The sequence below is a fragment of the Trematomus bernacchii genome, unplaced genomic scaffold, assembly GCF_902827165.1.
Source record: "Trematomus bernacchii unplaced genomic scaffold, fTreBer1.1, whole genome shotgun sequence".
Lineage (NCBI taxonomy): Eukaryota > Metazoa > Chordata > Actinopteri > Perciformes > Nototheniidae > Trematomus > Trematomus bernacchii.
In genome coordinates, this window is record NW_022987628.1 from 81,618 (window position 1) to 98,330 (window position 16,713).

Here is a 16,713-nt window from a genome sequence, read left to right on the forward strand (position 1 = left end):
TAACTGATCCTGTCAAACACTTCAGGGTAACTTAGCTATTCTTCTCAGGACATTATGTTGTGTTAATACATGATGAAATGATGTAAATGGCTCTTTTATGAAATGATGAATGGCACCGAAAACACAGGAAAAACAGACACAAACTCACATATAAATGCACGTGGCGAATGGCAAAGGTGAATTCAGTCTGAATGAATCACGACATTTAGATATAATAGAACACATATAAAAAACAACTATGTATATAACAGAAATGTGTAACAATACAGTAACTCACAAACACTGGACTCCCAAACCAAATGACGTGGAAAAGCTGACGTTTTTTGTCGTTTTTCTTTTTTCTCTGATGTGTTTTTCGCTCACACACAAATCACTGCCAGTGTCCCGGATCAGCAGGGGGTCCTCGTGGTGCTGCCCTCCTCTCTCTCCTCCCCCTCAGGGTGAGCCACAGTGGGTGAGGGGGTCTAGGCCATGACGTCCTCCAGCGCCTGCAGGATACCCTTCTCCGCCAGGATACCCTTCTCCGTCAGGTGAGCCTTCAGGGAGTTGAAGATGTGGAACTGCTGGTCGATGCGCAGCGCCAGGAGCTGCTGGATCACCTTGCTGGGGTCCGGGCCCCTGAAAGGAGAGGGAAGATAATTAGGGAGGGAAATTACTAAGATTATCACCATCAAATCTCACCATCGATCCCAAATAAATTGATGGGCGGTAGAAGAATAAATACGAAAAAAATGAACATACCCTTTAAGTTTATTTATTTATTTGTATTATACACTATTTTGTATGTTCTTTCCCAGTATGACTATGTATGTCATTAACCTGTTAAGCCCTGAGCCTGTTTTTCAGGTCTCAGGCTCGAAAATGACATTCCCAGAACAAATGACCATATCTTCCCTTCTAAAAGGGTTAAATTAATAATCTTTTTTCTCAAAGTAATGATAAACCTGTGAGTTGGATGTAGAAAAGTCAGAACAATATAGATGTTTTTTATTTTAAAGAAAATTCAGATTTTACATAGTAAAAAACTGTAAATTATAGTGTCCGTCCAAAAATTATTTTTTACTTATAGTGAAAACTACCCTTGGATGATGGGTTAGTATACTAAAAGCTTTAGGAATCCAAAGTACAACATATAATAAGTACCCTGTATCAAGATTGATGCAAAACAAGTGACATTTGACCTTTTTAGAGAGGTTTAGCCAAAAACACTACACCTCTGAGGTGATTTGGGTGGAAATGTTTTTTTTTTCTTTCCATATCTCTGGAACCCATTGGTCGATTTTGATGGTTGACACCTCTTTCTGACCGTTAGAGCCAATAGAATCGAAGGGGGAGTCCCCCACACACACTCATTGTGAAACAAAAAGTGGGGGCTTTGCGCATGTAATTTTGCATTAGAGTGAAACTATCTCTAGCTATGACATCTAGAAACGGACAAGCAGTCTCATTGTTCATGGATTATCAGAAATCATTTCAAAAGGACACAGACACATTGGATTAACCTATGGATTAACTTCAGTAGCGTTTTTATCGTTTTAATGCCATTGAAGACCACTTTGGAGAGACTACAGAGCCAAGGTAAGCATGTTAGCATTTTTAGCTACCTAGCGCCACCTGTTTTGATGTCTGTTTTTGTTTATAACATCGCGATTTCGTATAATTCAGTGATAATGAGGGTGCCCTTCGATTCTGTGTCACCTCACGATGTGAAACGATGTCATGGATGTGGAGAAAATATATATAATAAGGTTTTGTGAGTGATTTTCGGTGCAGTAATCTGTTAGCATTTTTTGCTCGTTGCTAATTCAGAGGCTCAGTGTTAGCATTGTGGGTTTTCTTTTGAAAAAAAAAAAAAAAAGATCAGTTAGATGAGTTTCTTCCTGTTACATGGATATAAAACATTCATAGTTTATTAAATGAACATGCCCTCAGACACTGTTTCCTGCAAGATGTTGCGGCAGTGCCCCGGTTCCGGGGTCTCTCGGGTTTAACAGGTTAAATATGGTATTCCTGTCATGCTATGTTTTTTCTTTGTTATCTCTTGTTGGCTGTTCTGTTTGTCTTCTATGTTGAAAAGAAGTCTGTACCATTGCTAACACTTGTATGCTTCTTCTCAATGAAAATATTTGAAACAAAAAATATGAACATGTTACATTTGAGGGCTCCTTTTCTGAGGGTTCAAGCTGGAACCATGTGCTTTATCTGCTTTGAGTTCATTTATAAAAAGTGCTGGAGCCTGACTACATAGCATTTTTACAGCCTGATCTACATAGTAAACTCAATATGAAGTTACATTTAAAACATTTCAGTAATCATGAAGTCTCAAAGGCACCCTACAGCGCTGCGATATTGACCAATACTGAAAAGTCTCAAACAAAATGCAGTCTTCATACTTTAGTTTCATGTTTGTATATTTATCCAGTGTCAGAGGAAGACATAAAACAACTCAAGAGACAGAGATAACTCTTTAATGGTTATTAGCAAGCTAGCTAATTGAATGTTCAACCAACAGTTTGTTTTTTTCAAGAAATAATCTGCTTTGTCTAACAGTCAGAAATAAAATAAATAACCACTAACTTTGATGATGAATTCCTTCACTGTCACTGTACATAGCTAATTAGGTTATACAACATATTAACAAACCATAGCTGTGTGTTTACCTGATGAAGCTGGGAATGTAGACGTTAACAAATGTGGCCATGAGGTACTGGCAGTCGAACCGGTCCATAATGCCACCGTGACCTGGGATCGTGTTGGCAAAATCCTGGATGAACAGACAACAGTACATGTGATCAGACTGCTGCTATGAATATCATATACATGGAGCAAAGACAACAGACATTAAAAGGGATAGTTGGATTGTTTTGAAGTAAACAAACGTGTCAGAAATCCCTACTTTGATCTTGAAGCCGCTGGTGAAGAATCCTCCAAAGGGTCCCATGATGGAGGCGAAGGACGAGAGAGCGATGCTGTGGATTGGGAAACAGATACAGACGCACCGTGGTCTGCGGAGACAAGGAACATGTGTCAGACTGAAACAGAGACCAGCAGTTCAATCAAACTAAACTAGTTACTAGTTATTTGGCTAAAATAGGACTAACATAGCTGACACAATTAAAACTAGATAGAGCCATGGATTATGACCAAAAATCACAGGATTGATGTATCTTGTACGCTGAGTTGATCTTATCCGCTTCACAAATGTTATCTTAGATGATTGCTTTCCCTTTGATTTAACAGGCACTGATTTTTCTGCTTGAATATTTCTGGCTGTGAAAAAGGGCAAGATAATAAACAAGGTGACACAGAGAAATATTTCTGGCTGTGAAAGACTTGAGCTGTGTTTATAAGTGTTTAAATCTGCAGTGTAACTTCCAGTCGTCTCATTAATAAATGTCAGACTTGCAGTGTGGTATAAAAGGCGAAATAAATCAATAAAATGCAAAGTGTTAAATGTGTGCAGAGGGCGACACCATCTGGTCACAACTTTAGATATGTTATCATTTTTATGTGCAAATGAAGAACTCTCACTGGTTCAGAATCTTTTTCCTTAATTGAGTCCCTTTTCTTTTCTGACTTTTTTTAAGGGTATTTCACTTTATATTAAATACATAACAATAACAGTGCAGAACATCCAATACACTTCACTATGAATCCAGAACAATACAACTGCAGGAATATGGTTAAAGCCAGATGTTTGCATGCATTTGGAGCAGATTTGGGCAAAATCCAGCAGAGTGGATCGTGATGTTCATCCTATGTCATCTATATGTAAAGAAAAAAGTCTAAATATTTAAAGGACACCTATCATGCTATTTTGAACAATATATTGTAGGGCCATACCTATATAAAGTATATAAATATAGTTTTTTTTTCAAAATACCAAACAGATCCTGCATTTTAGCCATGCCTCATTTCGCTCCATTTGCTCTTTCCAGCACTGTTTTTGCAGGGGGTTGATTCTGTGAGCTGCAGCTGACCACGCCCCCCTGCAGGAGAGGGGAGCGTGCTCTGAACAGCTGCTGGGCTGTCAGAAGAGGGGGGAGATCTCCGTCCTCCGTGTTTTATTATATTATTATATAGAGTTGTTATTCATTTGTTTTAAAGCTCAATAAATATCAGGAAGACCTTTGACCGGCACTTTTCTAATTTTGTCCGGAAGATTCAAACTTTAACGGACATCTTGACCGGCGAAAGAAACTGAAACTGAAACTCTGTCGCACGGTCCCCTCGTTCCTTGGAAGAGGCGGAGAGGTGGGTGTTTGTCATCTGCTGGTGGACTAACCGGAGAGAATTACAGTGCTTGCCTCGACGGGGAGGGATTGCATTGAATTAAAGCAGCGGGAGCAAACGCTTGCCTCGGGGAGGGAGAAAGAAAGCCACAGCGGAGAATAAACAGAAGGGTAACCATGGTAACTATGCGCGGGAAGTCTTCTTCGCTGCTTTTGTGGCAGACTACAGTGCCACTTACAGGCCTGGCATATGTACTACAGCGTCTCCAGCGCTTTCGAGCGGCAATGGCCGGCCGTGGCCCAACCCCACATTCCCCTGATAGGTGGAGAGTTGGCCCAATAGCCGTAGCATCACCGTCCTGACGTCAGTAACGTGTTCAAATCTGGATCAGTTTTTATCAGATCCGTTGCAGCCCCTTTTTTAGAGATTTGGGTATGGAGGAAAATAGAGAGGGTTGTGTTTTCTGACACTTGGTGAGTTCCCTGGAACACCGGGGACACATATTCATGTATAAAAGACGTACAAAAGTGCATTTTGCATGATAGGTCCCCTTTAAGATAAAGCTGTGAAACAATCTCAATAATTGGCAGCAAAAATGTAAGGTTTTTTTAATTGGAATAAAAGGATACATGTTGGGATAGGAAGTTCTAATACCTTAAGAAAAGAGCTTGAATATTAAAAGATACAAACTCTTTTGGCTCATTCCTGTCTTTCTACTGGGTCTCTCTTGGCTTTGTACTGGCTATCTTCTAGCTCTATTCAGGTGTTTGGAGTTTTTTCTAGCTCTATCTGATAATTTTCAGAACCTGAAGGCTCTATACGGACTATCTTCTGGTTCTCCTCTGGATCCATCCACTATCTCTTGTCTCTGTCCAGTGAATTACACTTTTGTTACTGGAGCAGGTAAAGCATACAACAGATACTTTCAGCATTATCGGAGCACGAAGTGGACGCTTGGATGAAACACAGCGGACTTCTAAACAATGAACACCCGCAACTTAGAAGAAATAAAGTTGGGTTTTATGCGTTCTAATATTGCAATGCAAACCCATGATGTAATGACACAGTAATTAAAAATAATTTAATCACTGAATGCTCATTTCAGTAGATTTAATCTAACAAAACATAAACATATTGTCAGGGTTGAGTGAAGCAGGCAGGACCCAAATGCAGATTCCCAAGATAATTCCTTTAATCCAAGGTAACAAAGTAGACAACAGAACACTACCCTGTGACACAGTCAAAGACAAACAAGGAACCAACAATGACAGACAGAAAAACCAGAACTAAAATACACACAAGACCAATCACACAAACAAGACACAGGTGAGGAGGGAGGAGAAAACACAGAGGCACCAGGTGAACACAATCGGGCAATCAGGCAGGAGGGAACACAGAGACAGGAAGCAACAGGCAAGACGGGGGGGAACACTTTTCAAAACAAAACAGGAAACCAAAGACAGAAAAAGACAACACAAAACACAACACAGACAGATCGTGACACATATTGGACATGGCCTCAAGACTGTAACCTCTTCACATTCTGTTGAAATAGTCAATTACTAGCCATATCTTACACATTGCTGTTTTGAATCATTAACCTGTTAAACCCCATCCCTGTTTTTCAGGTCTCAGTCTCGAAAATGAAATTTCCAGAACAAATGACCATATCTTCCCTTCTATAAGGGGAAAATTAATAATCTTTTTTCTCAAAGTAATGATAAACCTGTGAGTTGGATGTAGAAAAGTCAGAATCAATATAGATGTTTTTTATTTTAAAGAAAATTCAGATTGAACATAGTAAAAAACTGTAAATTATAGTGTCCGTCCAAAAATTATTTTTTACTTATAGTGAAAACTACCCTTGGATGATGGGTTAGTAGACTAAAAGCTTTAGGAATCCAAAGTACAACATATAAGTACCCTGTGTCAAGATTGATGCAAAACAAGTGACATTTGATCGTTGTTGCCATTTCTCTGGAACCCATTGGTCGATTTTGATGATTGACATCTCTTTTTAACCGTTAGAACCAATAGAATCGAAGGGAGATTTCCACATACACACCAACGTTACCAAAACAAAGTGGGGGCTATGCGCATGCAGTTTGCCTAAAGCGAAACCTGTCTCACGCTCTGAAATCTGAAAAGTAGGTTTATTGCTTATGGATTATCAGAAATCATTTCAAAGGGACACAGACACATTGGATTAACCTTCAGCAGCGTTTTCATCGTTTTAATGCCATTGAAGACCACTTTTGATAAGACAACGACAAAGGTAAGACATATTGCCGTTTTTGCTACCTAGCGCCACGTGTTATGTCTGTTTTTGTTTATTATGTCGCGAGTTCTTATCATGGAGTGATGATATAGATACCTATCGATTCTGTGTATTCTCATAATGCTAATCAATATGTTGGATGTGCAGTTACGATAAGTAATAAGGGTGTTATACCGTGTTTTCTGTGCAAACGGAGTTAGCAATTTATCGTTCGAGGCTAATTCAGAGGCTCAGCGTTAGCTTTGAAGAAAAAGATCAGTTAGCTGAGTTTCTTCCCGTTACATGGATATGAAACATTCATAGTTTATTAAATATTAAAGGTGGGGTAGGTAAGTTTGAGAAACCGGCTCGAGATACACTTTTTGTTATATTCCATGGAATGCTCTTAACATCCCGATAGCAATGAATATCTGAAGTGCTTTGACAAAAAATCCATAAAAAGATTTCATCTGTGGAAGCCGTAATACTGTAAAAAGCACGACCAATGATTTTAGCCGGCCCGGCTGAAATAACTGGATGGCCTACCTGCCTGTCAGCCTTCCATCTGTGAACAAACTTATCTCGTGCCCTCATTGGTCATGTGCGCGTTCGTGTGTGTTGGAGGAGGGGCTCTGTAAGGAAGTGGCAGATTTTCTCCGGTTGTGTATTTTCAAATTCTAGCGATCTCGAGCCTGTTTCTCAAACTTACCTACCCTACCTTTAAGAAGCCCTCAGACGCTGTTTCCTGCAGATGATGTGTTTTTCCGCCCGGGGGCGGGTCGATGGGGTTCAACAGGTTAATATGTGGATGACAGTTGAAATGGATGATGTAACATGTATGCCATCTGCTGGAAAGAAGACATGTCGCTCTGTTGGCGTCATTTGGACAACAAAAACAGAGTGAAACTCTCATTTCATAAACGATCTTTGAGTCCAGACCCCGTCCTGCAGAGAGCACACAACCCAACAGCACGTCTTTGGTCTAGCATCACTTTACAAAACGTTTGCATTAAGACACTAAGACTAGCTGGTCCATTGTAAAGGTCAGTCCACCTTAAATGAGCAGTGGGTGATCAGCAGGTGAAAGGCAAGACACGGGAACTTGGTCCTGAGGAGATGTAACGATTACTAAACAAGAAATAGTCGAGTGAAGGGGTCAAAGAAATGAACATTTGTGATTATTAGCGAATCGGTTGCAGGTGGGTGAAATCAGGCTTAGGGAGTAACGTATTACATGTAACGGCATCAGGTCATCAGGATACAAAATAGGCAAATGTATTCCCTTACAGTTACAGAAGCAAAAACAATCAAATAACAGGTACATTTATGTAAAACAGGGCTCATTAACAGGATAGCAATGATACAAAACATTTAGAAATAAAGAACAATACATCAAATCATCCTATATCTCTATATGGAAACTTGGCGCCCTCAATCCAAAATAAAATGGTTCATCAACAGTCAGTGGTTAACGTATACATCAGAAAATCAGTATGACAAAAACATTAAACATATTGTCCACTTGTGTTGATAAAGATGGAGTTCATTTAAGTCTTATATGAATGTTGTGCAACAATGTTAATCCAGTCAGACAGATTTTTCTCATGTGTGAACTGTCATAAGACTTATTCATTGTCCTCTCCATCAGCTTCTGTTTCCATGTGTTCAGCTGAGCTGCTGATTGGAGGCTCTGCCTCTCCGTTATCCTTAGTTTGAATTTCATTAAGCTGTGAGGACTGACGACCAACACACTTGTGTGTTTTTAAATTACTACGCCATTTAAATCTTTTGTCACAAACATTGCAGCAGTATATTTCCTCTCCTGTGTGGACTCTCATGTGTGTCTTTAAATTTCCACTCAATGCAAAAGATTTGGTACAAACTGAGCAGCGAAATGGTTTCTCTCCTGTGTGGACTCTCATGTGGCGATTTACATATCTATACTCTGCAAAAGCTCTCTTACAGACTGAGCAGTTGTGTGGTTTCTCTCCTGTGTGGACTCTCATGTGTTCCTTTAAATTTCCACTCCATGAAAAAGCTTTCTTACAGACTGAGCAGCTAAAGGGTTTCTCTCCTGTGTGGCCTCTCATGTGTTCCTTTAAATTTCCACTCCGTGAAAAAGCTTTCTTACAGACTGAGCAGCTAAAGGGTTTCTCTCCTGTGTGGCCTCTCATGTGTTCCTTTAAATTTCCACTCTGTGAAAAAGCTTTCATACACACTGAGCAGCTGAATGGTTTATTTTCAGCACTACGTCGTGAATCACTGACAGATTCATGTCTATTTGTCAGTGAGTTTGAGCCTGATGCAGGTTCTCTGGTCTCCTTCCAATCAGCACTGTCTCCAGTGTCAGGTTCAGAAGAGTCTCCAGTGTCAGGTTCAGAAGAGTCTCCAGTGTTGTCCTCAGTCTTTGGTTGTAAACTGCTCTCTGGATCTGAGTTCCTGGCTGGTTCTGGTCCTCGACAGTCATCTCCATCAGCTTCTGTTTCCATGTGTTCAGTTTGTCTTTGATGAGGCTGTGAGGAAAGAGGTTTCTCTTTATCATCTTCACTCTTCACAGGGTCAGGAGTGAAAGTGGACTTGGTGATATCAGCCTCCTCCAGCTCCTGAAGCTGCTCTCCCTCCTGACTTATCCTGAGTTCCTCCTGTTCCTGCTTAATGTGTGGGGGGGGCTCTGGGTCCTCCTGGTCCAGACTGTTGCTCCACTCCTGCTGGTCAGGGAGAAGCTCTTCTTTAACCACCACCAGCAGCTGGACATCTGCAGGAAACACACAGAATGGGAGACATTTTGTAGCCCTAATTAATGCCTTTGTTTTTATACTTTCATATTATCTTTCTTAGACGGCTTTCACACCGGCGCTTTTCCCTTTCTAGCTCCTAGCGAGAGCTTTTCTGGTTCAGCTCCGGTTTCCCTTTTCAGCTCCCGCTCTGTTCACACCGCCCAGAGCTGCCGCTGCTGCGTCATGACGTCACAGTTTACGTCGCTGATTTTCTCCCACAACAACAACGGGCCGGGGACTGCGTCGGGTCGATGATCGTGTTGCTTTTAATCATACGAAGCCAGATTAAATAAAATAACGACTTCTCCAACCTTATACTTTTCTCCAGAGTGCCGTGGTTCATTGTTTATTAATGTGTTTCAGCGGCATTTACCGACCGCTGCAGTGCTGGCTGCTCTTCCACGGGAGTGTATTCTCCCGTTAGCTCCGGGTTAGCTCACACGGCTCTAAAGTATTCACTGTCTGACTGTCACACAAGCAGCTGATACATATCCCCAGTTCCCCTTAAGTGAATGTGTGTCAGTCTGAATTGACGCTGTTTGGCATCACAACGCTGTTATGAAAGTTTCTCTGGTATAACATGGGTGATGTTAGCATAGCAACCGAAGCTAAACTGACTACTTGCTAAGCCGTTTTCTACAGGCACATTTTACCGGCGTATTTTTCATTATGATTCTACTTGTGATAGTCCGACATGACAACCTGTACAGCCCATGTATTAATTCCATCCGATAGCTGCTATAATAACAAACAAAACGTCTGCCTGCTCTCCACAATGATCAATAACAGCGAACGGATGGTCAAAGTAAGGTTTCCTGCACGCCTCAACATAAGAGAGACGTAAGCGACGCCGCGTCATAGCTCCGAAGCTCTTGCCTCTGGACCGACAATTTTTTGGAGCTGGAAGTGAACCGCATTCCGGAGCTATGAGGCGCCGCCGCTGCGGTGTGAACAGGAAAAACCGGCGCTTTTCCAGCTCCAGCTCCGAGCAGGAGCTGGAAAAGCGCCGGTGTGAAAGGGGCATTGGTCCCACCTATTGTGTATTTGTGTTGGCTCAATTCACCTCATGTAACCCAACCCCTTTCCACTTCCAATTAAAAAGGTTTTTTTCTTCTGGCTTAGCACTAGCTGCAATGTAAACAATGAGTTGTATTTGGGATCGTTCACAGATACACTACGCCTACAGTATAGAATGAAAATACTCTGTTACAAATTAAAATCCTGCATTCAAACCTTATTTAAGTAAAAGTATACAAGTATCATCAGAACATTTTACGGCACCTTCTTATGTAATAGTAATGATGGTGCAGTAAAATGTTCCCTGTCAGTGTTTAATTGATGAGGTTTCTTGATTATTGTGTATGTTGCATTTTACTGCTGTACATGTTCAAAGTTGCGCTTGTATAAATGATTATAGATGAGGGAACTTGCTAAATATTAAAATATGTGTTTTTTGTATACAGTACCAGTCAAAGGTTTGGACACCTTCTCATTCAATGGTTTTTATTTATTTTTATTTGTTTCTACTTTGTAGATTAATACTGAAGACATCAAAACTATGTAAGAACACATATGGAATTATCTAGTTAACAAGAAAGTGTTAAAAAATCAAGAATATAATTTTTATTTTAGATTCTTCAAAGTAGACCCCTTTTGCCTTGATGACAGCTTTGCACACTCTTGGCTTCTCTCAGTCAGCTTCATGAGGTAGACACCGGGAATGGTTTTCAATTAACATGTGAGCCTTGTCAAGAGTCAATGTGTGGAATGACTTGCCTTCTTAATGTGTTTGAGGTAGGGTTAGTGCACAGTGGAAAGCCCTATTTGTGTATCTGTTGTAATCCATATTATGGCAAGAACCACTCAACTCAGTAAAGAGAAACGACCGTCCATCATCACTTTAAGAAATGAAGGCCAGTCGTTCCGGAAAATGTCAAGAACTTTGAATGTATCCTCAAGTGCAGTCGCAAAAACCATCGAACGCTATGATGAGACTGGCTCTCATGAGGACCCCCCCCGGGAAAGGAAGAGCAAGAGTTACCTCTGCTGCAGAGGATAAATACATCAGAGTTACCAGCCTCAGAAACCGCTAATTAAAGCACCTCAGATTAGAGCTCACATAGATGATCACAGAGCTCAAGGAGCAGACAATTTTAACATCCACTGTTCAGAGGAGACTGCGTGAATCAGGCCTTCATGGTCCAATTGCTGCAAAGATCCACTACTGAGGATGAACAACAAGAAGAAGAGAATTGTTTGGGCCAAGAAACACAAGGATTGGACATTACAGTGGAAATCTGTACTTTGGTCTGATGGGTCCAAATTAGAGATTTTTGGTTCCAACCTCCGTGTCTTTGTGAGACGCAGAGAAGGTGAGTGGATGGTTTCTGCATGAGTGGTTCCCAACGTGAAGCACGGAGGAGGTGTGAGGGTGGGGGGGGGGCTTTGCTGGTGTCACTGTTGGTGATTTATTCAGAACTCAAGGCACCCTTAACCAGCATGGCTACCACAGCATTCTGCAGTAGCCAACAAAATATAAATCATATTCTGGATTTGTTTACTAGATAATTCCATGTGTTCTTTTATAGTTTTGATGTCTTCAGTATAAATCTACAAAGTAGAACCAATTTAAATAAATAAAAAACTTTTAATGAGAAGATGTGTCCAAACTTTTGACTGCGTCTAATACTAGTGTATATCACTCAAAATATATATACATACAGAATATATTGTAAATACATGTTGGCAATAATTGATTGATGAGATTTAATATTAATTTATATTAATGTTTTAATTACTTAACCTGTTAAGCCCTGAGCCTGTTTTTCAGGTCTCAGGCTCGAAAATGACATTCCCAGAACAAATGACCATATCTTCCCTTCTAAAAGGGTTAAATTAATCATCTTTTTTCTCAAAGTAATGATAAACCTGTGAATTGGATGTAAACAAGTCAGAATCAATATAGATGTTTTTTATTTTAAAGAAAATTCAGATTTTACATAGTAAACAACTGTAAATTATAGTGTCCGTACAAAAATTCTTTTTTACATATAGTGAAAACTACCCTTGGATGATGGTAAGGTAGACTAAAAGCTTTAGGAATCCAAAGTACAACATATAATAAGTACCCTGTATCAAGATTGATGCAAAAAAAGTGACATTTGACGTTTTTAGAGAGATTTAGCCAAAAACACTCCACCTCTGAGGTGATTATCTCTGGCCCCCATTGGTTGATTTTGATGGTTGACACCTCTTTCTGACCGTTAGAGCCAATATAATCAAAGGGGGAGTCCCCCACACACACTCATTGTGATAACAAAAGGTGGAGGCTTCGCGCATGCAGGTTTGCTTCAGAGTGAAGCGATCTCTCGCTCTGACATCTGGAAACGGAAAAGCAGTTTTATTGCTTATGGATTATCAGAAATCATTTCAAAGAGGACACAAACACATTGGATTAACCTATGGATTAACTGCAGCATTGTTTTTTATCGTTTTAATGCAATTGAAGACCAGTTTTGACCAAAGTAAGCCATGTTAGCGTTTGTAGCTACCTAGCGCCACATGTTTTCATGTACGTTTTCATTTATAGAGTCGCGAATGTTTATCACTGAGTGTTGAGGTGGGCACCCATCGATTCTGTGTCTCCAGACGATGCTAATCGATGGGTTGGCTGTGCATCTAGGATAAGTAATAAGGGAGTTATGAGTGAGTTTAGGTGCAGTGATAGGTTACATTTTTCCGCTGCTATCCGGATGTTAAGAGCATTCCATGGAATATAACAAAAAGTGTATTTCGAGCCGGTTTCTCAAACTTACCTACCCCACCTTTAACCTCTTACGCACCGCCCCCCCCGGTACCGGGCGGATAAACGAGTCATTTACAGGAAACAACGTCTAAGGAATCTTAATATTTAATAAACTATGAATGTTTTATATCCATGTAATGGGAAGAAACTCATCTAACTGATCATTTTTATTTATTTTTCAAAATAAAACCCACAATGCTAACGCTGAGCCTCTGAATTAGCAACGAGCGAGAAATGCTAACAGATTATTGCACCGAAAATCCCTCACAAAACCTTAATATTTATATTTTCTGCACATCCAACACATCGATTCACATCGTGAGGTGACACAGAATCGATGGGTACATACATTATCACTCAATGATACGAACTCGCGACTTTATAAACAAAAACAGACATCAAAAGATGTGGCGCTAGGTAGCTAAAAACGCCAACATGGCTTACCTGTGATGTAGTCTGGTCAAAAGTGGTCTTCAATGGCATTAAAACGATAAAAACGCTGCTGAAGTTAATCCATAGGTTAATCCAATGTGTCTGTGTCCCTTTGAAATGATTTCTGATAATCCATGTCAGAGCTAGAGTATAGGTTCGCTCTGATGCAAAACTGCATTTCTGAAGCCCCCACCTTTTTTTTATTACCATGTGTGTGTGTGGGGGAATCCCCCTTCGATTCTATCAGCTCTAACGGTCAGAAAGAGGTGTCAATCATCAAAATCGAGCAAGGGGGGCCAGAGATATGGAAAATCCACCCAAATGACCCCAGAAGTGGGTTTCTTTTGCTAAATCTCTCTAAAAAGGTCAAATGTCACTTGTTTTGCATCAATCTTGACACAGGGTACTTATTATATGTTGTACTTTGGATTCCTAAAGCTTTTAGTCTACTAACCCATCATTCAAGGGTAGTTTTCACTATAAGTAAAAAATAATTTTTGGACGGACACTATAATTTACAGTTTTTTACTATGTTCACTCTGAATTTTCTTTAAAATAAAAAACATCTATATTGATTCTGACTTTTCTACATCCAACTCACAGGTTTATAATTACTTTGAGAAAAAAGATTATTAATTTAACCCTTTTAGAAGGGAAGATATGGTCATTTGTTCTGGGAATGTCATTTTCGAGCCTGAGACCTGAAAAACAGGCTCAGGGCTTAACCTGTTCCACTCTGAGCCTGTTTTGCCTGTTTTGTCCCAGAACAAATGACCATATCTTCCCTTCTAAAAGGGTTAAATTAATAATCTTTGTTCTCAAAGTAATGATAAACCTGTGAGTTGGATGTAGAAGTGTCAGAATCAATATAAATGTTTTTTATTTTAAAGAAAATTCAGATGTTACATAGTAAAAAACTGTAAATTATAGTGTCCGTCCAAAAATTATTTTTTACAGATAGTGAAAACTACCCTTGGATGATGGGTTGGTAGACTAAAAGCTTTAGGAATCCAAAGTACAACATATAATAAGTACCCTGTATCAAGATTGATGCAAAACAAGTGAAATTTGACCTTTTTAGAGAGATTTAGCCAAAAACTGGGCCATCTGGGGTCATTTGGGTGGATTTGACCTATCTCTGGCCCCCCTTGCTCGATTTGGTTGGTTGACATACCCTTGTGACCGTTAGAGCCAATAGAATCGAAGGGGGAGGCTCCCACCCACACACGTTCTAAAGAAAAAATGTGGTTGCTTCGCGTGTGGAAAACGAAACCAAAGTGGAGGAATGTCTCCTTCTGGAGTTTGGAAACTAAAACGCAGTTGTATTGCTTATGGATTATCAGAAATAATTTCAAAGAAGGCACAAACACATAGGATGAACCTATGGATTAACTGCAGCATCGTTTTTTATCGTTTTAATGCCATTGAAGACCACTTTTGACCAAGGTAAGCCATATTTACGTGTTTAGCTTCTTAGCTCCACATGTGATGATGTACGCTTTCGTTTAGAGCGTCGCGAATGTTTATCACTGAGTGTTGAGGTTTTTTACACAGATTCAGTGTCTCCAGGACACCAAAAACGAGTGGTTGGCTGTGCATCTAGGATAAGTAATAAGGGAGTTATGAGTGAGTTTAAGTGCCTTTGTAAGTTCCGTTTTTTCGATCGAGGCTAATTCAGAGGCTGAGTGCTAGCATTGTGGGTTTTTTTTGAAAAAAAAAATTAAAAAGATCAGTTAGCTGAGTTTCTTCCCGTTACATGGATATAACACATTCATAGTTTTATTCAATATTAAGATTCCTTAGACGTTGTTTCCTGCAAATGACGCGTTTATCCGCCCGGTACCGGGGGGAAGGTGTGAAACAGGTTAACAGGTTAAGAAACGTAGAGCTAAAATGTCGTGCCATTTGCAACTACCGGAGCACACCCGGTAGTATGAAACGTACCTTCAGGCTTCAGCTCATGAAAGCTCTGCAGTATCAGAAGGAAGTAGCCTAATGATAAATCTGCAGCCTCTGAAAAGTGCCGCGTCAGAGAACCAGTGCCTTTTACGGACGGGCGCTCACTTCGCTAGATCCGCTAAAAAGGACACATTAGCCGCGTTCACACCGGAGTACTTTTCACCGTACTTTTCGCGTTTAGTTCCGTTAGTACCCCTTATGTCGCGTTCACACCAAAAAGAGTACTTAATCTCAGGAACTTTTACCCCCATTTTTAGTGCCTGCTGAGAGATCGTACTTTCCTTGGGGAAAAAAGTGCCCCATTTCTGATTGGCTGGGCGAATTGCAAACCGCGCCCCGTAAAACTCTGAAATGATTTGTAGAGCCGCTGCTCATTTTGGCCGGTGTTTACAGGTCAAAAAATGAATCGACCCTCTGCCTCTGGAGTGAGAAATCGGGACGGAGCATTTTCCGAGCCACGATGTCCCACAAGAGGTTTCACCAAATCAGCCGAACACTGCGGTTCGACGACAAGCTATCCCGACCGCGGCGCCGTGATGACAAGCTGGCTGCCTTCCACAAAGTCTGGGATATGTGGACGCACCGCCTGCCGATGCTGTTCAGCCCATTCAGCGACGTCTGCGTGGATGAACAGCTCGTCCCATTCAGAGGCAGGTGCAGCTTCAAGTAGTACATGCCAAAAAAGCCGGCCAAATACGGTATAAAGATTTGGGCAAACTGTGATGTAAAATCATCCTACGCCTGGAGACTGCAGGTGTATACAGGCAAAGCAGCTGGCAGTCGTCCTGAAGTCAACCAGGGGATGAGGGTGGTCCTGGAGATGACAGAGGGGCTCCAGGGACACATCATTACCTGTGACAATTTTTTCACGTCCTTCGCCCTGGCTGAGGAGCTGCTCAGGAGAAAACTGGCCCTGGTTGGCACAATTCGCCGAAACAAGCCTGAGCTTCCCCCTATTTTGCTCCAGGCAGGAGCGAGAGCGATCCTCTCCTCCACCTTTGCCTTTACGAAGACCCACACACTGGTCTCTTACATCCCTCGACGGGGCAGGAATGTGCTGCTTCTAAGCACGAAACACCGCAGACCAGACGTAAGCGACGAAATGAAGAGAAAGCCAGTCATAATCAAAGACTACAACCGATGCAAAGGAGGTGTCGACAACCTTGATAAGGTAGGTGCCATTAGGCATCAGTTACGCACACATGTATTCTTACTCTTATATTCTTGTCTGAAATATATGTAGGTTTTTT

The 16,713-nt window shown here is 40.8% G+C and overlaps 1 protein-coding gene across 1 annotated transcript in view; it reads right to left on the reverse strand.

Annotated features, from left to right (window-relative positions):
* Positions 1-389: 389 nt before the first annotated feature.
* The window catches only part of LOC117484535 (phosphatidate cytidylyltransferase 2-like), a 46,903-nt gene continuing 30,579 nt past the window's right edge, over positions 390-16,713 (reverse strand). The window contains exons 4-5 of the mRNA XM_034132964.1: positions 2,661-2,764; positions 390-618 (exon numbers count right to left, since the gene is read on the reverse strand). Of these exons, the coding sequence (XP_033988855.1) occupies positions 465-618; positions 2,661-2,764 (258 nt within the window). The 3' untranslated portion in view covers positions 390-464. The remainder of the gene's footprint in view (positions 619-2,660; positions 2,765-16,713) is intronic.